The sequence below is a fragment of the Trachypithecus francoisi genome, unplaced genomic scaffold (genome assembly GCF_009764315.1).
Source record: "Trachypithecus francoisi isolate TF-2019V2 unplaced genomic scaffold, Tfra_2.0 Lachesis_group12, whole genome shotgun sequence".
Lineage (NCBI taxonomy): Eukaryota > Metazoa > Chordata > Mammalia > Primates > Cercopithecidae > Trachypithecus > Trachypithecus francoisi.
In genome coordinates this window covers 108,111,865-108,136,315 of record NW_022681457.1, presented here as the reverse complement: position 1 = coordinate 108,136,315, position 24,451 = coordinate 108,111,865, and the positions used below count along the sequence as shown (strand labels likewise).

Sequence of the window (24,451 nt, the reverse complement as noted above, 5' to 3'; positions counted from 1 at the left end):
CTCTCGATCTCACTCCCTTCTCCCCATCTCTCTTTCCCTCTCCTTCTTCTCCACTTCTCTCTCCCTCCCTGCCAATGTTCAGTCTTCTGGGCCCCCCTGGTGCACACAGGACTCCTAGGCCACCTTTAAGGACACATGCACAGGGCTGCAGAACCTTGGTCCCCCACCTCCCCATGCCCTCAAGGTCAGCGGTGTGGGGCATGCCTGGGCTTTCCTGGGTGGGTGCCCCACGATCCATGAAGCAGAAGCTGTAGGTCACCACTGGCTCGAGTGGTGCACCCGCCGGGCTGCCGGCTTTCTCCTTGTGATCTGCTGAGGCCAGAGGACACCTGCCCAGGACAGACCCTGCACCAGGGTGGGGGTAGGGGTGGGTTTTGGCGTGGGAATGGGGATGGGAGCAACCACTGCAAACCAGTCCCTGGCTGGCTTCCTGCCCTGCACCTTGTCATGCAAGGCCTCCCCTCCCACCCCTACCCCTGCCTCTCACCACCTCCACCCCTAGAAAGCCCCAGGCATAGGCTCCAGAAATCTCCCTGGATCCAGGAACCAAAGGCAACCACTGGGCTCCAAAGCTTGGCAGTGTCGCACACAGAACAGTGTTCTCCAGAGACATTTTGGACACGTTGCTGAACTGCCTGATGGACATGGCTCTTGTCACAAAATGAATTTGCATCCTGAGGAAGCCTCTTCTTCAGAGGAAGTTTCCCCAGTCACCTCTGCTCTCTCCGATGACATGAGTCCTCCCAGGTGACCTCAGCCTTCCCAGGTGACCTCAGCCCTCTCAGGTGACATCTTTCCACCATAACTCTGGCTGTCTCAGGAGGTGGGCTACTGCAGGGACCTGAGCCACGTCACTGCCTTGTTCCTCCTTTATCTGCCTGAGGAGGACATATTCTGGGCACTGGCCCAGCTGCTGGCTGCTGAGAGGCACTCCCCGCAGGGTAGGTGGACAGCTGCCCTCAGGGCCTCACACAGCCAGACCCAGGGGCGGCCACCCTGGGCAGGTGATCTCAACTGTCAGCGAAGGCACCTTCCTTGTGTTGCCAGCTTGTCTGGAGCCTTTAGGATGTCTCTGTTGAGGGTCCCACAGGGGCCCGGAGCTGAACGGGGACCCCCAGATCCTGAGTCAGATGCCTTTCACCCCCATCAGCAGAGGGCATCTCATCATTCCCGTGGCCACCCTCTGTGTCCTGGAGCCACGCCCTCTGGCTCTGATTCTGTGCAACTGACTCTCCCCTCCCTGAGAGTCCTGCCCTCCAGCTGGCCGGGCTCCAGCTGCCCTTGGTACCCAAAGATGGGCTGATAAAACCTTGATGGCAGCATCTCCCCATCCTGTCTCCCCTGGCCTGAACCCACTTCCAGGAGAGCATCACGAAGTCCAGCACCTGCCCTTTGTCATGGCCTCAAAGTCAGGCTTGCCCTCCCAGCACCCTGGTCCAGGAGGCCTCCAGGAGCACCTCCAGCCAGGCGTCAGGGGATATTCCCACCCCTCGTCCCCAGGGCCAAGGCCACATGGCAGGTTAACCAGATGGGAGGGTGGGAGGCCTCGGGGTTCAGGAGCCTCTGCAGCTGTCCAGCTCTTCCAGCTGATGGTTCCACATCTTGGGAGCGGGCTGATTTCATGACAGGCTGGGGGCTTCTCGGGATTCCACAGCCCAAATATCACAAGGGCCCAGGAACTCCAAGACCACCAGGAGCTTGTGGCACCCACGTCATACCACAAAACCATGAGGCACGCAGTGAGTTTATGGTCCCCCCTCAGCTCTTCCCCAGAGGCTCTGCATCCTGTGGGGCCGGAGGAGCCAGGGGCTGGAGACCCTGGTGGGGCTGGTGAGAGGCTGAGTTCCAGCCACGGCCTGACCTGGGACGTGGGGTTCTCCATGGATCTGGAGCTGGGTTTCCTTTCCTGCCCTGGAGGAGACAGAGGCACAGAGACTGGGGCTAGTTCCCGTAGAGCAGGGTTAAGGACAGCGTGTCTGCCAGGAGTGTGGGAAGGGGGAGGTGTAAGGAGCCCTGGACACCGCCCAGTGTTCTGCACTTGGGGAAGGATCTTCAGAGGGCCCTGGAAGAGGGAGGTTTTTAGGGCAACCCAGAGGGACCTGAGCACCTCTGTTCCTCCTATCAGGACAAGGAAGAGCTATGCATTCAGGGTTCCTCATTAGGTTGGTTCTTTGGAGCTTGATCGATGGGGTAAGGGGGCACAGGGAAACTCTGGCTCAGGGACCCTCCTTGCCCTGCAGGGCCCTGCTCCCCCAGCCCAGGGGTCCGGCTCACCCCCAGCCCACAGGAGGCACAGGTAGATATCTGTAGTACACACAAGCAAAGCCCTCTGCCCAAGAGGGGTCATCCCATGGCAGAGGTTGGGGCTCAGGCCCAGCCTCATAGGCAAACTGGGCCAGGACCCACTTGGGAGGGCTCAAGGAAGCCTCAAGTCCTGGGGAAGCCCTCTTTCCAGAAGCCACATCCCCACTGAAATGAGTGCTCCCCCATGAGAAGCTGCAAGACCTTGTCTGACCCAGCCTCCTGAAGGGGTCTGATGACCCTCATGAGAAGGGTCAGTGACTGGGGGACTGAAGCCTCAGTGGGCCCAGCTTGAGTCACCAGCCCCAGTTTGGAAAGGCAAGGTCCTCCCACACCTGGTGTCCCCACAGATCTCTCTTGGGCTCACCCTGAGCCTTTGGGACGTGTATTTGTTAGAAGCGGAACAGGTGTTGATGCCAATGGCACTCACTGTCTTTAAGGTTCAGAGGAGTAAGTCCACGTGTGCCCAGTGGAATCTGGGGAGCACAGGGGTCAGACCCCGACTGGCCCAGTGGCAGCTTTCTCACACTGTCCCCACGATCCTCTGCCCTGGCCCAGAGGGAGGTCTGGCTGGGTGGGCTGGGCAGGGAACAGTGGCATACCCCCTCCTGTAGGAGCCCATCCCCCACATGACCCAGATGAAAGTCAGGAGTGTGGTGAGCACTTCCCTGGGCAGGCTGCCCCCCAGCCACAGCCTCCTGTGCACATCTGGAACCCTGGGGTGGCCACAAAGTGATCTGGCACTCCCCAGTGGGAGGTGGCTGAGGTAGCAACGGGGTATGGGCTCTGACCCCTCCCAGGGAACTCTCCTGGCCTGATGCCCACCCTGTCCTTAAAGCACCTCATGAAGATGTCCAGGGGTGGCCGTGGGCATGTTTTCAGGACCAGTTCTCCCATACCTGGGCCCTGGATGACGATGCAGTTCTCAGACACCCTCGGACCTCCATGAGGAAACTAACAGGGAAGCGTGGGGACCTGCCACCCCCAGATGGGCTGCAGTACCAGGTCCCCTCCCGAGTCACCCTCTGGGGCAGTCAGTAGTCGGGGAGTGCCCGGGACCCCCAACACTACTACCTGGGCCTTTGTCTTCACCTGTTCTCCCTCCTCTTCCTCCTGGACTCTAAGAAAGTACAATAGGCCCCCCGGTCCTCAGGGCAGGCGCTCAGTGCGTGTGTACTGGACGTGCTGTGCAAGCAGGAGTGGGATGTGGGCAAGACTCTCCAACAAGCCCCCTCCCACTTTCCACCATGTCCCACTCTCCCCCTTAAAGGGCCCTCAAGGGCATTGGAGGAGCCAGATTCATTTGTGGGATCCCGCACCCCTACCTGTGAGCACTGACAGCCTCAGAGAGCAGCAGAGGGCCCTCACTCCTGAACACTCCTCCAAGGGTGCCAGGACAAGCCTTGAGCCAGGGAGACAAGGGAATCTGTGTCCCGGACCCCCCCAGAGCGTTTAGGGGGTGGGCACAGGGGGGATCCCTGGACCAGAGCCGGAGCCAAGAGTTTAGCCAGGTATGGAAACAGTCAGTCCTGGCATGGACTGGGCAGCCCAGGAGGGTAGAGGGGGCTCTGTATCTGGGCTGTCTCACCCACCATGGAGACAGGTCCCCATGTGAGGTGGCAAGGGGGCTGAGTGACATCCAGAACTCCCACCTGAGTTCTGACTGGAGGCTGTATCCCAGGCCCAACAGTCTTGGGATGAGGGTGTGGAGCAGGAAATCCCCAGTCAGACTGAACCCTGGGGGAGGGCAGTCCCAGAAGCCACCTGCTGTACCCCGATGGCTTCGCACCACAGGAGGCACAGACCCCTTCCTCTGGGATCAGCAGCCTGCAGGTGTGTCCTCAGTGGCAGACCACAGGGGCCACACAGAGACCCTGAGGACTCCAAAGAGCCCGGCCAAGGAAGGACTGCATAGGCTCACTGGAGATGCTGACCACATCTGTTTTTCTTTCAGCCAAACCCGAGCAAGGGTCCTTGACACCCAGGCCTGTGCTGGCTTCACCTGGCAGGAAGACCCTCTGGCAGGGGGATAGGCAGGCCCCTCCTGGCCCACCAACCTGGTTCCAGTGGCCCATTTGGTCAGCTTCCCCGCCATGGGCGCCTCGTCCTTTCACACTCCATCCTGATGGGACTGTCCATTGAGGCCAAGGCCCAGTGGCATGAGGAGGCGTCCATGGAACCCAGGGCAGCAGGCCATTCTCTGGGGGCACTGGGGACTCAGGATGTGCCCAGTCTGGCCCTGGCTCATGGGGGACCTCAGGTTTCCTGGAGGTTCCTCCACTGGAACTCCATGCCACGGCTTCCTATGAATTTGGATGTGGGGGGCCCTTGTTGCCCCCGTTATGATTTTGAACAGAGCTGCTGGGTCCAAGTCCCTTCCAAATGTGTCCTGGACAGCCCCAGGACCATGGGACAGCCTAGCTCAGGAAGCCCATGGCAACCCCAACACCAGGCCCTGCCCAGGCTCATCAGGGCTAAAAGGGAGGTCGGGATACACCCCCACTGCAGCATGGCACCCGTATCTGGCCCCCTCGGTGGCCAGTGACTGGCATGTCTGGAAGGAGTCAGTGTGGCACCCCGCAAGCTGCACCACAGTCCCAGACACCTCAGAAAATCCTGTTCAATGGGGAAGCTGGTCCCATCAAGGCCACAAGAGAGAAAGGTGAGCATGACGTCCTCACAGTCCCGGCCAGCCAGCAGCATACCTGGGGCCTCTGTCCCCACCTATGGGACAGTGTCCCCCTCCCAGGGCACAATTCCCAAGCCAAGAGGGGTCTGGCCTAGACCCCAGCCCTGGGAAGAGAGGGGCACCAGGGATGTGGTGGGCTCCCAGCTGCAGTCAGAATGACCATTCAGGGGACCCTGGCACTGCAAAGCTCTGCACTGTCACAATTCACCTCGCAGAAGCTGGACGAGATCCCAAAGCCTCAGAGCCAGTGCTGCAGCCGCAGCAGGCGCCCCCACCACGTGCCTTCCAGCTGCCGGTGCAGGCTTTCCTGACAGCCGGGCACCCTGCAGCCCTTGCCTCAGCAGCTCAGACTCGGAAGGTATCTGTGGCTCATGTTCCCAGTGCTCCCACCGAAGAGAATTACTATGGAGGATGCTCTGGGTCCTGAGTTGAGCAAAACGACACGCCCTGTGGATGGAGCCTGCTTCTTTCCTGGCCACCACACCTGCTGGATATGCCCACCGAGCAAGTGGCCTTGAGAAGGTCATGGGGACGGGAGAGGCTCAGCATCCTGCACGTGCCCTTACCAAGGCTCACCAGGCTGACACCACTGCTGAGTGCCCTGTCTGTGGACAAAAGACTCGCACCCAGTCCCTGGATGGCACAGTTTCCCAGGAGGACCAGCTGACCACCTGCTGGCAGGCTGACCACACTGCGGAGGGGGCTGAGATTGGCTTTCACTGCACTGAGCCACAATGTGGACATGGACTTGCCGGCCCTGCAGGGCACACAGCACTGCTTCCGATCAGGGCACCTCATTCACAGTGAGAGACATGCAGCAGTGTGTTCCCACCTCAGGGTCTTGGCTCTGCCACCTCTACTTGGAATGTTCTTGGTTCCCTCCAGGCTTCTAGAAGCATCTAGGCCAGGGCTCATGGCTGGATAAGCACCCGAATCCCCACAACTCAAACAACCTTCTCATCCTCGTTTTATTTGGTGCTAAACTTAAGAAAATTTATTAAGGCCGGGTGTGGTGGCTCACGCCTATAATCCCAGCACTTTGGGAGGCCGAGGCAGATGGATCACAAGGTCAGGAGATTGAGACCATCCTGGCTAACATGGTGAAAACCCGTCTCTACTAAAAATACAAAAAAATTAGCCAGGCGTGGTGGTGGGCGCCTGTGGTCCCAGCTACTCAGGAGGCTGAGGCAGGAGAATGGCGTGAACCCGGGAGGCAGAGCTTGTAGTGAGCCGAGATTGCGCCACTGTACTCCAGCCTGGGCGACAGAGCGAAACTCCGTCTCAAAAAAAAAAAAGAAAGAAAATGTATTAAGACATGACTTACCTCCTGATAAGTGTGTAGCTCAAAAGACATTCACAGATGGAACACACCAGCCCCCAGATCACAAAGCTAACCATGGCCAGCCGCTCCAGCGCCCCTGGGCCCGCAACCAGTGTTCTGACTTCTGATGACATCGTGAGCCTGTATTTTGTACTTTACACTCATGGAAGGATAACCACCTTCATGTTTTAAAATAAATGTTTACTTTTCAAATGATTTTAGATACACAGAAAAATTGAAAAGGCACTATAGTGTACTCTATACCTTATACCCAGTTGCCCCTAGTAATGACACTTTGCATTACCATGGCACATTTGTCCAAACTAAGACATTTAGGCTGGCTGTGGTGGCTCACACCTGTAATCCCAGCAATTTGAGAGGTCGAGGCAGGAGGTTCAGGTTCACTTGAGCCCAGGAGTTTGAGACCAGCCTGGGCAACACAGGTAGACCCTGTCTCTAGAGAAAAGTGAAAAAAATTAGCCAGGCATGGTGGCGGGTGCCTATAGTCCCACCTAATCAGGAGATTGAGGCAGGAGGATTGCTTGAGCCCAAGAGTTCCAGGAAGCAGTGAGCTATGATCGCACCACTGCATTCCAGCCTAGGTGACAGAGTGAGAATTCACCTCTTTAAAAAAATTAATTTAACATGGGTACACTCCTGTTAACTAAATAATAATGTTAGCTATTATCTAAGGTTATTAATGCAGTAATTACATTAACACAGTGAAATTTATTCATATTTCATCCGCTTTTGCCTAATTCTTGTACCTGTCCTGGGATCCCACCTCAGACTCACCCTCTGCCTTTGGGTCACTGCTCCTTAGCTTCCTCCAGAGGCTACAGCCAAACACACACATGGGCTGAATAGCAGAGCTGATTGCTGATGGGCTCCAAACCTCTACAGCATGTTACCATACTGAGTACCGTAGGCAATGGTAACACAATGGTGGCTATTTGTGGGCTGGGCGTGATGGCTCACGCCTGTAGTCCCAGCACTTTGGGAGGCCAAGGGGGCTGGATTACCCGGGATCAAGAGTTTGAGACCAGCCTGGCCAGCATGATGAAACCCCATCTCTATAAAAATACAAAAAATTAGCCAGGCATGGTGGCGGGCACCTGTAATCCCAAATACTCGGGAGGCTGAGGCAGGAGAATCTCTTGAACCTGGGAGGCAGAGGTTGCAGTGAGCCAAGATCGCACCATTGCATTCCAATCTGGGCAACAAGAGTGCAACTCTGTCTCAAACAAACAAACAAAAACAATGGTGGCTATTTGTGTATTTAAACACAGAAAAGGATCATAAAAATACAGTATAAATGATAAAAAATTGTACACCTGGCCAGGTGTGGTGGCTCATACTGACAATCCCAGCACTTTAGGAGGCCATGCTGGGAGGATCACCTGAACCCAGGACTTCTAGACTAGTCTAGGCAACATAAAAAGACCCCATCTCTTTTGAGATATCAATTTTTAGTGATGTGCACCGGCATAGGGCAGTTCCATTATAATCTTATGGGAGAACCATCGTATGTGCATTCTGGCATGGACTGAAATATCGTTACCTGACATGTGATTGCATAAGTCATCTAGAGATAATTTAAAGTCTACGGGAAGATGTACTTAGGCTGTATGCAAATCCTGCACCATTTTGTATCAGGACTTGAGCATCTGTGGATTTTGGTATTTGTGGGAAGTGGTGAAACTGATTCCCCTACACACACCGAGGGACAACTATAAATCTTTCAGGCCCCATACAAGGCTCAATTCCTTACATCCCCACTCCCAAAGCATTCTAAAGTGTTTCACTTTACCTGCTCCTCCGTTAGCCAGAGGGTTCCATCAACAGCTTGGGCTGTCTCAGAAAGACCTGGGTTCAGGCTGGGTGCGGTGGCTCACGCCTGTAATCCCAGCACTTTGGGAGGCCGAGAGGGGCAGATCACCAGGTCAAGAGATCGAGACCATCCTGGCCAACATGGTGAAATCCCATCTTTACTAAAAATACAAAAATTAGCCAGGTGTAGTGGCGCACACCTGTAGTCCCAGCTACTCGGGAGCCTGAGGCAGGAGAATTGCTTGAATCCGGGAGGCGGATGTTGCAGCAAGCCGAGATCATGCCACTGCACTCCAGCCTGCCAACAGAGCGAGACTCCGTCTCAAAAAAAAAAAAGACCTGGGTTCAATCCCATTCAGCCACCTAGTGTGTCACTTTGGGCAAACCATGTAACTTATCTGAGCCTCAGTGTCTTCATCTGTAAATTGGGCCAATCGTGGTCCTTACCTCGCAGGGCGACTGTGAGGACTAAGTGAGATGAAAGCTGACACCCCGAGTAACACCACTTCTCTCTCCCTCAGACTCAACAGGAAGACGCCTTCGCTGCCCAATGTGAAGGTTATGGGGAGGACGCGAGGCCCCAGGGTTCCCCTGTCCCAAGAGTATAAACCCTGGATTTTTGCTTCCAGAAACAACCACCTCTAGGATGAGGATGGCTCTCAACTCCCCAAAACCTGTGCTCCCACCCCACAAAGGTGGTGTCTTCAGCAGTGGGGAAGGGGCTGCACTGTGCCAGCCTCACCCTGGCCACTGTCTGCCCTAGTGACTTAGAGCCCAGGTAGGTCCCCAAGCAAAGCAGTGCAGAGTCCAGCCCCAGTACTGGGCTCCAGGCATCCCGGCCACCCCTGCCTGCCCCCACCAGTTGCCTCCCTCCCTCAGCCCCTGCTTCCCTCCTTCCCAGCTCAGGATGTCTTAGCTCCTTACATGACCCCATCATCTGTCTCATCAAGGGGAGTGCAGCACAAGGGCAGGGAACTCGGTCAGTCTATGGATGTAGCTCCAGTGTCTGTATGCATTTCACCGAACAAGACAGCTTTGGAAATGAGAAGAGACCCTCCTGAGGCAGCAGTCCTTAGCTGCCATTTCCCAAGTATTCTTGGCGTGCCGGGCACTAAGCTGGATCACGGACACGCGAGCTCTGGAACCCGTGGGGTGCTGTCACTCATGCACAGGTGGGTTGGCCCAGCCGGAGATGAAATTGGAACCCATTCAGTTTGGCTCTTGCACTGCTCAATGGCTCCCCAGCTCCTCTGAGCGAGAGCTAAAGCTTTGCAATGCCCTCAGGTCATTGAACCTGGGACTTTTCTCCCTGAGCTGCCTGTCGTTCTCCCCTGCTCACACCAGGTCGGATGCAGACCTCCCCTCTGGGCCTGAAGCATACCAATCACGCTCCTGCCTCAGGGCCTTTGCACGAGCCATTCCCACTGCCCGGAATGCTCTCTGCCCAGATATCTGCTTGGCTGACCCATCACCTCCTACAAACCTCGCTCAGATCTTGCCTCGTCAATGAGGACAACACTGGCCATGCATCTAGAGGGTGTCCAGCACAGAGTATGTGTTCAATACACAGATGAAGAAGGAAGAAGGAAGGGATGGAGAAGAAAGAGGTGAAGGAAGAGCAGAACGCCCATGGCCATTTTTCTTCCAGTGATAACAGGTAGCAGTGAATACCTAAGGGCAATGCAGACAGGGCAGAAACAAAGTTCACAAAAGGCCGATATGAGCAGGGTGGGGAAAATGCAGCTCTACTCATCTGTCCTGGTGCAGATTTGGAGACTCCAGATGCGTCACATCTGGGCAGTCCCTTCTCTGCCCCCTCCTCACTGAGCTCTCCTTCCACCTCCAAGCCTGGCCCCTCCTCCAGGGATCCAGGACCACACAGGAGACAGCTGTGCATCTCTCTGGACGTTGGGAAAGGCTGCCAGTGGGGAAGATGCTCAGTGGCCCTTAAAACTCATCCGGTTTTGCTCCAACTGTGCAGCCCGTCCACTCCTGTGAACAGGAAGAGCACTCAAAAAACAGCCCAGACACTAGACCCTCTTCCTCTTGACATCTGAACATGTTCCCCATCCCCAGCATTTGCCAGGGTCCTGGGAGAGGGACAGCTGTCTCGTGGATTGTCCTTCTTCATCTGTGTATTGAGCACATACCCTGTGCTGGACGCCCTCTAGATGCATGGCCAAGTGACAAGAGCGATAAGAGCAAAACTCCATCTCAAAGAAAAAAAAAAAAATTGTGGGCCAGGCACAGTGGCTCACACCTATAATCTCAGCACTTTGAGAGGTCGAGACAGGAGGATCACTTGAAGCCAAGAGTTCAAGGCAAGGTCTGAACAAGGTTTGTAGGAGGTGATTGGTCAGCCAAGCAGCTGTCTGACCAGAGAGCTTTCCGGGCAGCGGGAATGGCTCATGCGAAGGCCCTGAGGCAGGAGCGTGATCCGTATGCTTGAGACCCAGAGGAGAAGTTTGCATCTGGCCTGGTGTGAGCAGGGGAGAGCGGCAGGCAGCTCAGGCACAGAAGTCCCAGCTTCAAAGGCCTGCGGCTATTGCAAAGCTCTAGCTGTTACTCAGAGCAGCTGGGGAGCCAGCAGAAGGTCCTGGGCAGAGGAGGACTCAGCTGTGGCTCGGGTGTTAACAGACCACACCACACCATCGGGAAGGAGAGGGGGACCAGCTGGCTAGTCTGGGTAAGTGATGAAGGGTGCTCAAACTAGGTAGGAGAAGGCAGGTGGTGAGAAGTGTCACCTCAGCATCATTGTGAAGGTGCCATTTGCATGATTTGCTTGTGGACTGAATGCAGATGCGGTGTGGAGGGAAAAGAAGAGTCCAGTCCACAGGCCCCATGAGCCATGTAGGAGCCAGACTGAATGGGTTTTTTATTGATTTATTTTTGAGACGGAGTTTCGCTCTTGTTGCCCAGGCTGGAGTGTAATTGCGTGATCTTGGCTCACCGCAACCTCCGCCCCCCGGGTTCAAGTGATTCTCCTGCCTCAGCCTCCCGAGTAGCTGGGATTACAGGCATGTGCCACCATGCCCAGCTAATTTTGTATTTTTAGTAGAGACAGGGTTTCTCCATGTTGGTTAGGCTGGTCTCAAACTCCTGACCTCAGGTGATACACCTGGCTTGGCCTCCCAAAGTGTTGGGATTACAGGCATAAGCCACTGCGCCTGGCCCTGAGTGGGTTTTAATTTCAGCTCAGTTAGCAGGGAGCTATGTGACTGCACCAAAGCCGAACCACCCAGCCTTTGTAGAGACTGGATCTTGCCATGTTGCCCAGGCTGGCAAGGAACTTCTGACTTCAAGTGATCCTCCTGCCTCGGCCTCCCAATGTGCTGGGATTGCAGGCATGAGCCACCATGCACAGTTTAAAACATAATTTTTGACTGGGTGTGGTGCCTCGTGCCTGTAATCCCAGCACTTTGGGAGGCCAAGGCAGACTGATCACAAGGTCAGGAGTTCGAGACCAGTCTGATCAACATGGTGAAACCTGTCTCTACCAAAAATAAGCAAAAATTAGGAGTAGTGGCGTGTGCCTGTAATCCCAGCCACTGAGGAGGCTGAGGCAGGAGAATCGCTTGAACCCGGGAGGCAGAGGTTGCAGTGAGCCGAGATTGCACCACTGCACTCTAGCCTGGGTGACAGAGTGTGACCCCATCTCAAATAATAATAATAATAATAAAATAATTTTTAAGCCAGGGCAACATAGCGAGACCCTATCTCTACAAAAACTTTTAAAATTAGCTGGGCATAGTTGCGTGCACCTGTATTCCTAGCTACTTGGGAGGCTGAGGCGGGAGGATGACTTGAGCTCAGGAGTTTGAGGCTCCAGTGAGCTATGGTTGTGCGCTGTGCATTGTGGCATGCACCACCAAGCCTGGCTAATTTTTGTATATTTAATAGAGATAGAGTTTCATCATGTTGCCCAGGCTGATCTAGAACTCCTGGGCTCAAGTGATCCACCTGCCTCAGCCTCCCAAAGTGCTGGGATTACAGGCATGAACTACTATGCCTGACCAATAATAATTTTTAAATTTTAGAATAATTTCCAATGTATTGAAAAGCTGCACAGATTGTACAGAGCTGTACACACCACATCCAATTTTCCCTATTGCCAACATGTTACATGACCATGGAATGTTTGTCGAAACTAAGAAAGCAACATCAGTACATTATTAGCGTCTAAACTCCAGGCTTTATTCAGATTTCACCAGTATTTCTGCAACGTCCTTTTCAAGATGCAATCCAGGATACCTCCATTGCAGCAAGTTTTCATGTCTCTTTAGTCCCCTCTGGCCTGGGACAGTTTTTGTCTCCCCTTGTTTTTCATGATCTTGAGAGTTTGGGGATTGTACATGGATTTTACGGAATGTTCCTCAGTTTGGATTTGTCCAGTGTTTTTGTCATATTTAGACTGTGGTTAGGAGTTTTGGGGTTGGAGACCACAGACATGAAGTACCCTTCTTGTCCCACGGTATCAGAGGTGCCTGCTATCACGCGTGTCCAGTTACTTCTTTAAAAAACTTGTGGGACCAGGCGCAGCAGCTTACACCTATAATTCCAGCACTTTGGGAGGTCAAGGCGGGTGTATTTCCTGAGATCAGAAGTTGGAGACCGGCCTGGCCAACATGGTGAAACCCCATCTCTACCAAACATACAAAAATTAGCTGGGCGTGGTGGCAGGCACCTGTAATCCCAGCTACTCGGGAAGCTGAGTCAGGAGAATCGCTTGAATCCGGGAGGTGGAGGTTGCAGGTTGGAGTGAGCTGAGATCATGCCATTGCACTCCAGCCTGAGTGACAAGAGCGAAACTCCGTCTCAAAGAAAACAAACAAACAAAAAAACCAAACAAAAACTGTGGGCCAGGCACGGTGGCTCACACCTATAATCTCAGCACTTTGAGAGGCCAAGACGGGAGGATCACTTGAAGCCAAGAGTTCGAGACCCGCCTGGCTAACATAGTGAGACCCTCCATTTCTACAAAAGGTTTTTAAAAAAATTAACCTGGTGAGATGGCATGAGCCTGTAGTCCCAGCTAATCAGGAGATTGAGGGGGGAGGGTTGCATGAGGCTGGGAGGTCGAGGCTGCAATGAGCCATGATTGTGTCACTGTACTCCAGCCTGGGCAACAGAGTGAGACCCTGAAGAAAGCAAGACATTGTAGTAAGATATAAATTACTCAGTTACTTTTTAAGTCATATAACACAGGCAACAACAATTAGCTAAAATTTAGTTTTAAAATTTTTTCTTTGTTATTTGCACAGTGTATTAGTTTTTTATTGATACTAAATAAATTATCAGAATTTAGTAGTTTAAAGCAACACAAATTTTTTCTCTGTAGGTCAGAAGTTCAACGTGGGTCTCACTGGTTTAAAATCAGGTGTTGGCAGGAAGTTTCTTCATGGAGTTTCCAGGGAAGGATCACTTTCCTTGCCTTTCCCAGCTTCTAGAGGCTGCTGGCATACCTTGGCTCAGGACCCCGTCCTCCCCCTCCAAAGCCAGCAAGGGAGGGTTGAATCTTCACTTCATAGCTCTCTGGCCTTCTTCCGTTATCACATCTCTCTAATTTAGCCAGAAGAGGTTCTCCGATTTTTTTTTTTTTTTTTTTTTTGAGATGGAGTCTCATTCCTGTCATGCAGGCTGGAGTGCGGTGGTGCAGTCTCAGCTCATTGCAACCTCCATCTCCCAGGTTCAAGTGATTCTCCTTCCTCAGCCTCCCAAGTAGCTGGGATTACAGGTGTGCTCCACCATGCCCAGCTAATTTTTGTATTTGTAGTAGAGATGGGGTTTTGCCATGTTAGCCAGGCTTGTCTCGAACTCCTGACTTCAGGTGATCTGCCCGCCTCGGCCTCCCAAAGTGCTGGGATTACAGGTGTGAGCCACTGCGCCTGGTGAGGTTCTCCAATTTTAAGGACTCACGTGATTAGATTGAGCTCACCCACGTACTCCAGAATAATATCCTTTTCTCAAAATTCATACTCTTGATCACATCGGCAAAGTCCCTTTCGCCCAGTAAGGTGATATATTCACAAGCTTTGGGGATGAGGGTGTGGACATGTTTGGTGGCTAACTTGGCTACCAGGCATAGGTACCTCTTATTTCTGGAAGTGATACTGTTTCTATTTAGTATAGCAATACCAAATTTCCTTTCAAAGTGCATTTCTTTCATCTGGGCCAGTAGCAGAAATAAAATACAATAGGCTAGGTGCAGTGGCTCACGCCTGTAATCCCAGCACTTTGAGAGGCTGAGGCAAGCGGATCACTTGAGGTCAGGAGTTTGAGACCAGCCTGGCTAACATGATGAAACCTTATCTCTACTAAAAAAAAAATATATGCTTATATATATATATATGCATATACACACACACACACACAAATACAAAAATTAGCCAGGTGTAGTGGCACACGCCTGTAGCCCCAGCTACTTGGGAGGTTGACATAGGAGAATCACTGGAACCCAGGAGGCAGAGGTTGCAGTGAGCTGAGATCACACCACTGCACTCCAGTCTGGGCAACAGAGCAAGACTCCACCTAAAATAATAATAATAATAATAATAAAATTAAAATAAAGTGCACTTCTGGCCAGGCACAGTGGCTCACACCTGTAATGAAGCCGAGGCAGGCAGATCACCTGAAGTCAGGAGTTCGAGACCAGCCTGACCAACATGGAGAAACCCTGTCTCTATTAAAAATACAAAAATTAGCCGGGTATGGTGGTGCATGCCTGTAATCCCAGCTACTAGGGAGGTTAAGCCAGGAGAATGACTCGAACCTGGGAGGTGGAGGTTTCGGTAAACTGAGATCGTGCTATTGCACTCCAGTCTGGGCAAGAAGAGCGAAACTCCGTCTCAAAATATATACATACATACATACATACATACATACATACATAAAATAAAGTGCAATTCTTTTTCTTTCTTTTTTTTCTTTTTTTTTTTGAGACGGAGTCTCGCTCTGTCGCCCAGGCTGGAGTGCAGTGGTACAAACTCGGCTCACTGCAAGCTCCACTTCCCAGGTTCACGCCATTCTCCTGCCTCGGCCCTCGGAGTAGCTGGGACAACAGGTGCCTGCCACCTCACCCGGCTAATTTTTTGTAGTGGAGACGGGGTTTCACCGTGTTAGCAAGGATGGTCTTGATCTCCTGACCTTGTGATCCACCCACCTTGGCCTCACAAAGTGCTGGGATTACAGGCGTGAGCCACCACGCCCAGCCAAGTGCACTTCTTTTTCAGTAAAAACAGTTGGCTGACTTCAAGGACATGTGAAGTAAGTAGTATTACATGTAGTTCCTAGACAGGAAAAAAAAACAAACTGGTGGAACCACTGGATAATGACTGAGGTTTGGGATACTGAGGCTGGATGAGAAGGTTCCAGAGGCCTAACCTAAATCAGGAAGCAGCTGCAGTTGCTAGAAATCGTGTCTGTTTGGTCTGTTTGGTAGGAGGCCTGCCTCCCATTGACCCAACAATAATCCTGTTGACATAACCCTGTTGATCAAAGCGATCCCCTGACTGCTCTGGGCCGGTTCCTTTGGCTCCTGGTGGAACGCATTCAGAGAATCCGGATCCGGTCAGTATAAAAGGTCTGGTCCCGCAGTAGGGGAGCCACATCCTGGAAGAGTGGCCGAGGACAGCTCCCCTCCTGCCAGAGCTTAGCAGGCGCCGAAGTAGCCACATGGCCCCCTCAGAAGACCGCAGGGACTGGAGAGCCAACCTCAAAGGCACCATCCGTGAGACGGACCTGGAGACCAGCTCTGGTAAGAGGTGGCAAAGGGACCCCAGCCCCACAGAAACACCAGCTGGGGGCCGGGTACGGTGCCTCACGCCTGTAATCCCAGCACTTTGGGAGGCTGAAGTGGGCGGATCATGAGGTCAGGAGTTCAAGACCAGCTTGGCCAACATGGTGAAACCCCCGTCTCTACTAAAAATACAAAAAATATATGGTGTGGTGGCGGGCTCCTGTAATCCCAGCTACTCGGGAGGCTGAGGCAGGAGAGTCGCTTGAACTCGGGAGGCGGAGGTTGCAGTGAGCTGAGACTGTGCCACTGCACTCCAGCCTGAGCAACAATGTGAGACTCCATCTCAAAAAAAAAAAGAAAGAAAGACCAACTGGGAGTGGGGGTCTGATGGCAAACATGCTACCTCCCTCGGGTTGCTGGGATTCTCAAGCCAAGGGCGGGCTTGTTTTATTTCCTGTGCTAGCCAACCTACTAGAACATACGTTTCCTTCCGAGCCCACGCCGTGGCTCACAGCACGTAGCTAAAAGAATGGATGTGTATGTTATCTGGGTAACTCAAAAAGTTCCCTTTTTAAGAGCACAGGCTTTAGATTCAGATACACTTGCTCAGACACCTGCTTCATTGATAAATCTATTGGCTGGTTTGTCCATCCCTTTCCCCTGTGCTGGGATCTGAGCTGGGGGATTGCCAGGTCAGATGCCACCAGGTACCGATGGGATTCTCTGAGGCTGTGGACAAGATTATGTGGGGAGGGGGAGAGTAGCAAGATGCTCCCTAAGACCTACCAACACTTGTGCAGGCTGAGCCTCAGTTTTCTCACCTGGAAAGATGGCCAGGGCTTTCCTCTCTTGGGTTGAGGACTGTGCTTTTCATAATGTGGTCCATGGACCAGCAGAATCCGCATCCTCTGGGGGCTTGTTAGAAATGCGAGTCTCAGGCCCCACCCCAGCCCCACTACACTAGACTCTGCATTTTAACAAGCTCCGCAGGCAACTCATGGGAACAGCAAAGTTGAAAGGCACTGATATGTTGGATTCTGTGCTCCTGGAAGGCAGATGGATGGATGGTAAGCAGAGACTTGAACTCAGGTCTCTCTGATGCTGAAATCCATACACTTAAACCCTGACTGTCCTCCTCTGTTGGTGTATCAACCAACTCAGTTAAACCCATCGAATGAATAAACAAATGGGGCCGGGCGCGGTGGCTCAAGCCTGTAATCCCAGCACTTTGGGAGGCCGAGACGGGCGGATGGCGAGGTCAGGAGATCAAGACCATCCTGGCTAACATGGTGAAACCCCGTCTCTACTAAAAAATACAAAAAACTAGCCAGGCGAGGGGGCGGGCACCTGTAGTCCCAGCTACTTGGGAGGTTGAGGCAGGAGAATGGCGTAAACCCGGGAGGCGGAGCTTGCAGTGAGCTGAGATCTGGCCACTGCACTCCAGCCTGGGCGACAGAGCGAGACTCCGTCTCAAAAAAAAAAAAAAAAAAAAAAATGAATAAACAAATGAATTCAGGAAACCATGTCCTGGTGGGGTGCGATGGCTCACGCTTGTAATCCCAGTGCTGACTGGGCTGAGGCAGGAGGATTTCTTGAGTCCAGGAGTTTGAGACCAGCCTGGACAACGTAGGAAAACCTCATCTCTACGAAAAAATTTAAAATTCACCAGGTGTGGTGGCATGAGCCTGTAGTCCCAGCTACTTAGGGGGCTGAGATGAGAGGATGGGTTGAGCCCCCTGAGGCTGAGGCGAGCCACGATCGTGCCACTGCACTCTGGCCTGGGCGACAGAACGAGACCCTTTCTCGGGGGCAAAAAGTCCCTTCCTTGTGCTCACTTTCAGTCTCTTCCTCCCTTCTAGGTGGGAAGCTGGCCGGGCATCAGAAGACCGTCCCCACGGCTCATCTGACTTTTGTTATTGACTGCACCCAGGGGAAACAGCTCTCTCTGGCAGCAACCGCATCACCACCCCAAGCCCCCAGTCCCGGTCAAGGGCTTGTCACCCCACCAATGAAGACCTACATTGTGTTCTGTGGGGAAAACTGGCCCCATCTGACTCGGGTGACCCCCATGGGTGGGGGATGCCTTGCCCAGGCCAGGGCCACCCTGCCGCTCTGCAGAGGGGATGCGGCCTCAGCTTCCTGCCCGGTCAGCCCGCTCTGCCCCCAGGAGGTTCCTGAGGCTAAGGAGAAACCCGTGAAGGCTGTGCCTGTGAGGTCTTCGACTTGGGGAACAGTCAAGGATTCGCTGAAAGCCCTCTCCTCTTGTGTCTGTGGGCAGGCAGATTAGCTGGAAAGGCCAGGCTCTGATGCCCAGAGGCTGCAATTCCCAGGGCCTGGCCCTGCTTCCCCAGATAAGCAGGAGTCTTTTGTGCTTGAGCCAAGGAAAGATCATTAGATCCGCTAAGTGGCATCTGAAACATCCATCGAGTGGCAGAGGCAGGATAAGGCACCCGCACACGAAGAGATTCATTCATTCATACAGCAAGTATTACTGGTACATCTTCTACATGCCAGGCCCTGCAAAGTCCTGGGGAGATACTATGGTTTTCTTGGAGCTGGTATTTTTTGGGTAGAGGGAACCCAACCCAAATAAATAAAGTAACCCAATAAATAAAGATGATTTTGAACAGTGGCGAATGCTCTGCAGGAACTGAAACAGGATGCTAGATGGAGAGTGATTGGGGTGAAGACCTTCCCTGATGCAGTGCTTGGGAAGGGCCTCTCTGCACAGGGAAAAAAGTGCGATCTAAAAGATGAGAAGGGGCCAGCCCTGAGAAAATCCACCCTCCCCAGGGTCACTTGCTGTCATCTTACCCCAGGGCAGGCCAGAGAGGAGGTCAGAATGCCCCAGCATGACGGGGAGGGACAGCGGGTTTCTTACTGCCATCTTGGCTCAGAGGCGAACGTGTAGGTCACTGCAAAGGCATGCCAGTGGGGGCTGGGAGGCTCAGGGAAGTTGGCTCCCAGGAGACTCCGTCCCAGAAGGCAGCCCAGGTGGGACCTGGGGATCTGAGGTGGGAAATAAGGGGACCTGGCTTCTCAAAAGGGAAGGAGGTGCTCAGAAACAGAGTATCATATTTGAACAAATGAAAATAAGACATATTATTTATTGAGCATCTACTGCACACCAGGCTCATGCTGCCTTCTAAGGATAAAAAAAAAAAAGGTTAGGGGAGGAGGTTCACCCCTCAAGGTAACTGTGTTCCCTGAGTAGGAGGTGGGGTTACTGGTGTGGTGTGAGGGTGTCTGTAAGTCTAAGAGATGCGCAGCACTGTAAAAAACCCTAAATCAACCTATTTAAGGAAGTCAGTCTCAAGGCTCCCAGATAAAAATCACTGAGTTTTTATGTATTTATTTATTTTAGAGACAGAGTCTCACTCTATCACCTAGGCTGGAGTGCAATGGAATAATCACAACTCACTGCAGCCTCAAACTCCTGGGCTCAAGTGATCCTCCTGCCTCAGCCTCCAGGGTAGCTGAGACTATAGGCGCACCACTCTGTCCAGCTTGACTTCTTTGAGTTTTAGTAGAGAAGAGGTCTTGCTGTACTGCCCAGGCTGGTCTTGAACTCCTGGCCTCAGGCTATCCTCCCGCTTCAGCTTCCCAAAGTGCTTGGATTACAGGTGTGAGCCACCGTACCAGGTCATTAATTTATTCAATGACTATTTTACTAGGTTTCTACAAATAATAGCACTAACATTTAACATGTATTGACCATTTACTCTGTGTCACATAAACAACATGGGCACTATATTTGCGACCATTTTATAGGTTAGAGAGCTGAGGCACAGAGAGGTTGAAGAATGGACTCAAAGTTCCATAGACTGGTACCGCTGAGATTAGAACTCAGGCAAGCCTGGTGCCCATATTCCTGCTCCTAACTGTGAGGTATATACCCTCTCATCCTGGTAGCGTCTCTTCTAGGCAGAGAGGGCACGCAGAGAATAAGTGTAACCCTGGCCTCAAGGAGCTCACAGCCAGGTGGGGGAAGCCAGAAAGAAGGCAGACAATTGCCATAACTTCTGAGAAGTGCCACAGTAAGGGCAACACAGAATGATGCTGGAGGGCAACCACTCCACTCCGGAGAGAGGAGATCAGGGAGGGCTTCCTGTAGGAAGTGATGCCTAAAATGAGATCTGACCAGTGACTAAGCTATACGAAAGGGTGGGGGTGGGGGAGCAAGTGGGGAATGCTCTGGGCAGAAGGAGCAGTCCTTCAGTCTGGCTAGGGTAATCGTCACTCATTCATTTATTCACCAAGTATTTATTGGGCACCCACTGAATGCCAGGCTTTGGGCTAGACCGTGCGATGGAGCAATGAATAAGACAATGAGGCCCAGCCACGAAAGAGCTTATCCTCTAGTTGGGGAGACAGGCAATGCGCACGCACAAAACAAACAGATCAGAAAAGTGGCAGGAGGCCAGGCGCGGTGGCTCATGCCTGTACTCCCAGCACTTTGGGAGGCCGAGGCGGGGGAGTGGGGGGGGTATCATTTGAGGTCGGGAGTTTGAGATCAGCCTGGCCCACTTGGTGAAAATCCGTCTCAACTAAAAATACAAAAATTAGCCAGGCGTGGTGGCGGACACCTATAATCCCAGCTACTTGGGAAGTTGAGGCGAGAGAATTGCTTGAACCCGGAAGGCAGAGGTTGCAGTGAGCTGAGATCTCGCCACTGCACTCCAGCCTGGGTGACAGCAAGAGCAAGGCTGTCTCAAAAAAAAAAAAAAAAAGAAAAGAAAGAAAGAAAGAAAAAGAAAAAAAAAGAAAAAAGAAAAGTGGCAGGAGCTGCATCAGGTGAGGCCTGGCAGGCTGCAACAAGACCTTTAGATCTTAGATCTTATTCCCAGATGGCAGCACTGGAAATTGTGAGCAGACAGCGTCATGGCCAGATATACCTTTGAGAAGGATCCCTCCCGGCCTTCTGCCTGCAGGGGAGGAGGCACAGGAGGCTGAGTCTTAATCCTGACAAAGGAGAGCAATGGTTTGGACCAGAGAAGAGGCTACAGTACCATCTGGGTGACATATGCCCATTCCACTCTCCTGAAGGCCCCAAGGACAAGACTGCAGAGGGAGTTTGAGATCCTCAAGGAGAAAGGCGGCCTGTGGCTGCACAGCCAGCTTTTCACCAGCAGGTGTCGCCCTCTCATCAGACTGGAGGACACTGGGTCCAGGCCTGGACAGGGAGGAAGGTGTGGACCTGCTGGGTCTGTTTTTCAGAAGCCAAACTCATTCTAACCAATACTCCTTTCATCCGGAATAATGAATGTTTATTTTATGCCAGGCACCCAACAAAGTGACATTTCAGAATTGAACCCTGGGGGTCTTGGTGAGGATTCAGAGGAACCAGGCACTTATACCACTTATCCTCGCTCTGGAAAGGGAGCTGTCATCATTACTATTGATGTCGTCAGTTACTATAGCTGTCGTCATTACAGGGCAATTGAATATGCACCCCACACCTCATCAGTTCACCTAACCCCAATCGTGAGGTTGGCATGATTTCTCTTGCCATTTTACAGAGGAAACTGGGGCACAGAGAGGTTGAATACTTTGCCCAAGATCACTAACTGGAAACCAGTAGAGCCCAAATCCAAACCTCAGGCAGCGTGACTGCACACTGCGCTTGCAGTCCCATACTGTGCTGTGAACACACTGGTCACAGCTGTTCAATGAGTGAATGAAAAATGACCCAGTGCAGGACCTGGCAGCGTGTGGGGAGTGTCTGGGGACTGAATGGGTGGTAGGGCCCTCGCTGAGACGGAGCACACAGGTGGAGAAGCCAGTGGGGACATGGGAAGATGACAGGTTCAGGAGGCAGATGTTGCGTGAGGGACTGTGGGACATGCCGGGGGCGGGGGATGCAGGCAGATGGTGGCCCATTCCCCATTGGAGCTCTGGTCAGAAGCTGAGGCTGGCAATGGGGCTGCATTGGTATAGAGGTTGGTGATGAAGTTGCTCTGGGAAGGTGAGGTGTAAGACCAGTCATCAGCCCTGTGAGAAACCAACTTACCTGTCCAAACCCAAAGAACGGACTCAGAGGCACGGACAAGAGTGGAAGAGAGACTTTTAATGACGGTCTTACAAGATCAGGTGTCTGGTGGGCAGGCACACCCAGCACAGTTACAAGCAATTTATCCCCTAGTGCACAGGTCCCTCCCCTGGTTCCTCGTAGGCTGAGTACTGTAGGATCACAATCTTCCTGGATGTCGCCTATTGGTTGTTGGGTAGGAGTTTTAGGTGTTTTCTTTAGGATTTTCTTGTTGCATTTTGTTGCAGCCCACAATACATTGCAATCATAGTCAGTTTAGGGCTTTCTCAAGTATTTCACTTAATGACCTAGGTAGTCAGACAAGCTGTTAAGAATAGACAAAGCGAGCTATTTTGCAGGCTAGTAAACTTTCATTCTAGACTCAACTTTTTTAGTTTGGGTGAGGGCAACTAAGGGGGCCCCAACAAGCAGGCGCCGGCTACCAAAGCAGGGGCCTAGTATATTCTGTTTGCGGACTGAAACCTATTCAAGCCACTTTGTTTTGGAAATTGACCACTGTATACATTATTTCCTTTAGGCCCAAGGTGACAGAGGTGTGAAAATTTTGAAATAAGCAAAAAAAAAAAAAAAATCACAAAAAATATCCAATACCATCTATGCATTGTCTGATTCTCCAGGGGGTGAGCATTTTTCTTTGCCTTTGAGCTATTTTACAACTGTGTCTATTGTAAGTAGCCCATAGAATGCAACATACTTCTTGTCTGCAGACAAGCAGATTCTGTCCTGTCCTGTTCAAGTCCAGTAGACTCTCCTTCCCCATTGTGGAAGAGGTCAGTGTTACCTGTGCATTCATTTCAATATTCCCTGACCTACAGATACCATCTGTTCTTTGCCTTCTTTGAACTGGTTGTAACATCTTACTGGTTCCTTCATTAACCATGAATTAAGTAAAATCATCAGTGAGAATGTAAAATGGTACAACCACTTTGGGAAACAGTCTGGCAGTTCCTCAAACAAACATGGAGCTTTCAGAGGATCTAGCAATTCCGCTCCTGGATATATACTCAAGAGAAGTGAAAACATTCGTCTATGTGAAAATCTGCACAAATGGCCAGGCATGGTGGCCGGTGTAATCCCAGGACTTTGGGAGGCCAAGGTGGGTCAATCACCTGAGGTCAGGAGTTCGAGATCAGCCTTGTCAACATAGTGAAACGCCATTTCTACTAAAAATATAAAATTAGCCACGCGTGGTGGTGCATGCCTGTAATCCCAGCTACTCAGGAGGCTGAGGCAGGAGAATCGCTCGAACCCAGGAGGCAGAGATTGTAGAAAGCTGAGATTGCACCATTGCACTCCAGTCTGGGTGACAAGAGTGAAACTCCATCTCAAAGAAAAAAAACAAAATCTGCACGAGTGCACAGAGCAACATTAATCACCAAAACCAAAGGGTGGAACCAACCCAAGCATCCACCAGCTGATGAAAAGGAAGCAAATTGTGGCCTAGCCATACAGCAGAGTATGTTTCAGCCTTAAAAAGAGACCGATAGGCCGGGTGCGGTGGCTCAAGCCTGTAATCCCAGCACTTTGGGAGGCCGAGACCAGTGGATCACGAGGTCAGGAGATCGAGACCATCCTGGCCTACATGGTGAAACCCCATCACTACTAAAAAATACAAAAAACTAGCCGGGCAAGATGGCGGGCGCCTGTAGTCCCAGCTACTCGGGAGGCTGAGGCAGGAGAATGGCGTGAACCCGGGAGGCGGAGCTTGCAGTGAGCCGAGATTGCACCACTGCACTCCAGCCTGGGCGACAGAGCCAGACTCCGTCTCAAAAAAAAAAAAAAAAGACAGATTATTGGTCCATGCTACAATATAGGTGAATCTCAAAAACATTATGCTAGGTGAAAGATGTCAAATACAAAAAGTAATTTTTTTTTTTTTTCTTTTTGAGACAGGTTCTCACTCTTATCGCCCAGGTTGGAGTATAGTGGTGTGTCCAGAATTCGTGGGTTCTTGGTCTTGCTGACTTCAAGAATGAAGCTGCGGACCCTCACGGTGTTACAGTTCTTAAAGATGGTGTGTCCGGAGTTTGTTCCTTCAGATGTTCACATATGTCTGCAGTTTCTTCCTTCTGGTGGGTTCAAGGGGTCTCACTGATTTCAGGAGTGAAGCTGCAGACCTTCCCTGTGAGTGTTACAGCCCTTAAAGGCAGCATGGACCCAGTGAGTAACAACAAGACTTACTATAAAGAATGAAAGAACAAAGCTGCCACAGTGTGGAAGGAGACCTAATCAGGTTGCCACTGCTGGCTCCCGCAGCCTGCATTTATTCCCTTATGTGACCCCACCCACATCCTGCTGATTGGTCCATTTTACAGAGAGTTGATTGGTCAATTTTACAGAGAGCTGATTGGCCCGTTTTGACAGAGTGCTGATTGGTGGGTTTACAATCCCTGAGCTAGACACAGAGTGCTGATTGATGCGTTTAGAATCCTGTAGCTAGACACAGAGTGCTAGACAGAAAAGTTCTCCAAGTCCCCACTAGATTAGCTAGATACAGAGCACTGATTGGTGCATTTACAAACCTTG

At 52.0% G+C, this 24,451-nt stretch overlaps 1 protein-coding gene and 1 pseudogene across 1 annotated transcript; both read left to right on the top strand.

The window, feature by feature from the left end:
- The first annotated feature begins 236 nt into the window (after positions 1-236).
- LOC117093581 lies at positions 237-10,139 on the top strand (annotated as a pseudogene).
- A 5,606-nt stretch (positions 10,140-15,745) lies between these two features.
- SRARP (steroid receptor associated and regulated protein) lies at positions 15,746-18,506 on the top strand. The gene is made up of 2 exons (XM_033229356.1): positions 15,746-15,894; positions 17,736-18,506. Exons 1-2 carry the CDS (start codon positions 15,813-15,815, stop codon positions 18,161-18,163), a joined length of 510 nt encoding a protein of 169 aa, XP_033085247.1. The 5' UTR covers positions 15,746-15,812; the 3' UTR covers positions 18,164-18,506.
- The last annotated feature ends 5,945 nt before the right edge of the window (positions 18,507-24,451 follow it).